The sequence below is a fragment of the Rhincodon typus genome, chromosome 30, assembly GCF_021869965.1.
Source record: "Rhincodon typus isolate 14 chromosome 30, sRhiTyp1.1, whole genome shotgun sequence".
In the NCBI taxonomy this organism is placed as follows: Eukaryota; Metazoa; Chordata; class Chondrichthyes; order Orectolobiformes; family Rhincodontidae; genus Rhincodon; species Rhincodon typus.
In genome coordinates, this window is record NC_063361.1 from 29,964,568 (window position 1) to 29,965,176 (window position 609).

Genomic DNA, 609 nt, shown 5'->3' on the forward strand with positions numbered 1-609 from the left:
ATCCATGCTGCATTGTAAAAGGAGTCTTGCAAGGGGCAGGAGGGAGACTGCACAATAACAAAGGTCCATAATTTCAACAAGAGGGGGAACTTCTAAACAATTTTATTCAATTTGAGGAAAAATTGCAGGTTGGGTGTAGGTTCCCCCAGTCTGCCTCCAGGGGGCGATATGTCAGCTTCAGTGACGTCTAGATCGCTGCGTCGGAAGTGACGCCATTAACCTGCGCGGCGGGGCCGAGCGAAGGGAAGGAAGGGGAAGATGGCGGCGCTGCAGGGGTTTTCCGTTTCGGTCTCTTACAGTCACAGTGGCTGCGTCGACACATCGGCCGGGCCGCAGCCCCAGCACCAGCCGCCACACGCCGAGCGGAGCAAGGAAGAGGCGACAGGTAAGTAAAGGCCGGTAACCTTGAGGAGGGGGTGTAGGTCCGCCGGGGGCCAAGGAGCTCCAAGGGCAGGAGGCCCCGGGTGATCAGAGGCCTGAGGGTGGCCATCGGCCCTGGGGGATAGGGGCCTGAGGGTGGGCATCGGCCCTGGAGGGTAGGGGCCTGAGGGTGGGCATCGGCCCTGGAGGGTAGGGGCCTGAGGGTTGGCATCGGCCCTGGAGGGTAGG

At 61.2% G+C, this 609-nt stretch overlaps 1 protein-coding gene across 1 annotated transcript in view; it reads left to right on the forward strand.

Annotated features, from left to right (window-relative positions):
- The first annotated feature begins 237 nt into the window (after positions 1–237).
- med1 (mediator complex subunit 1) overlaps positions 238–609 on the forward strand; it is a 43,109-nt gene continuing 42,737 nt past the window's right edge. Inside the window, exon 1 of the mRNA XM_020533206.2 lies at positions 238–385. Within this exon, the coding sequence (XP_020388795.2) occupies positions 259–385 (127 nt within the window). The 5' untranslated portion in view covers positions 238–258. The remainder of the gene's footprint in view (positions 386–609) is intronic.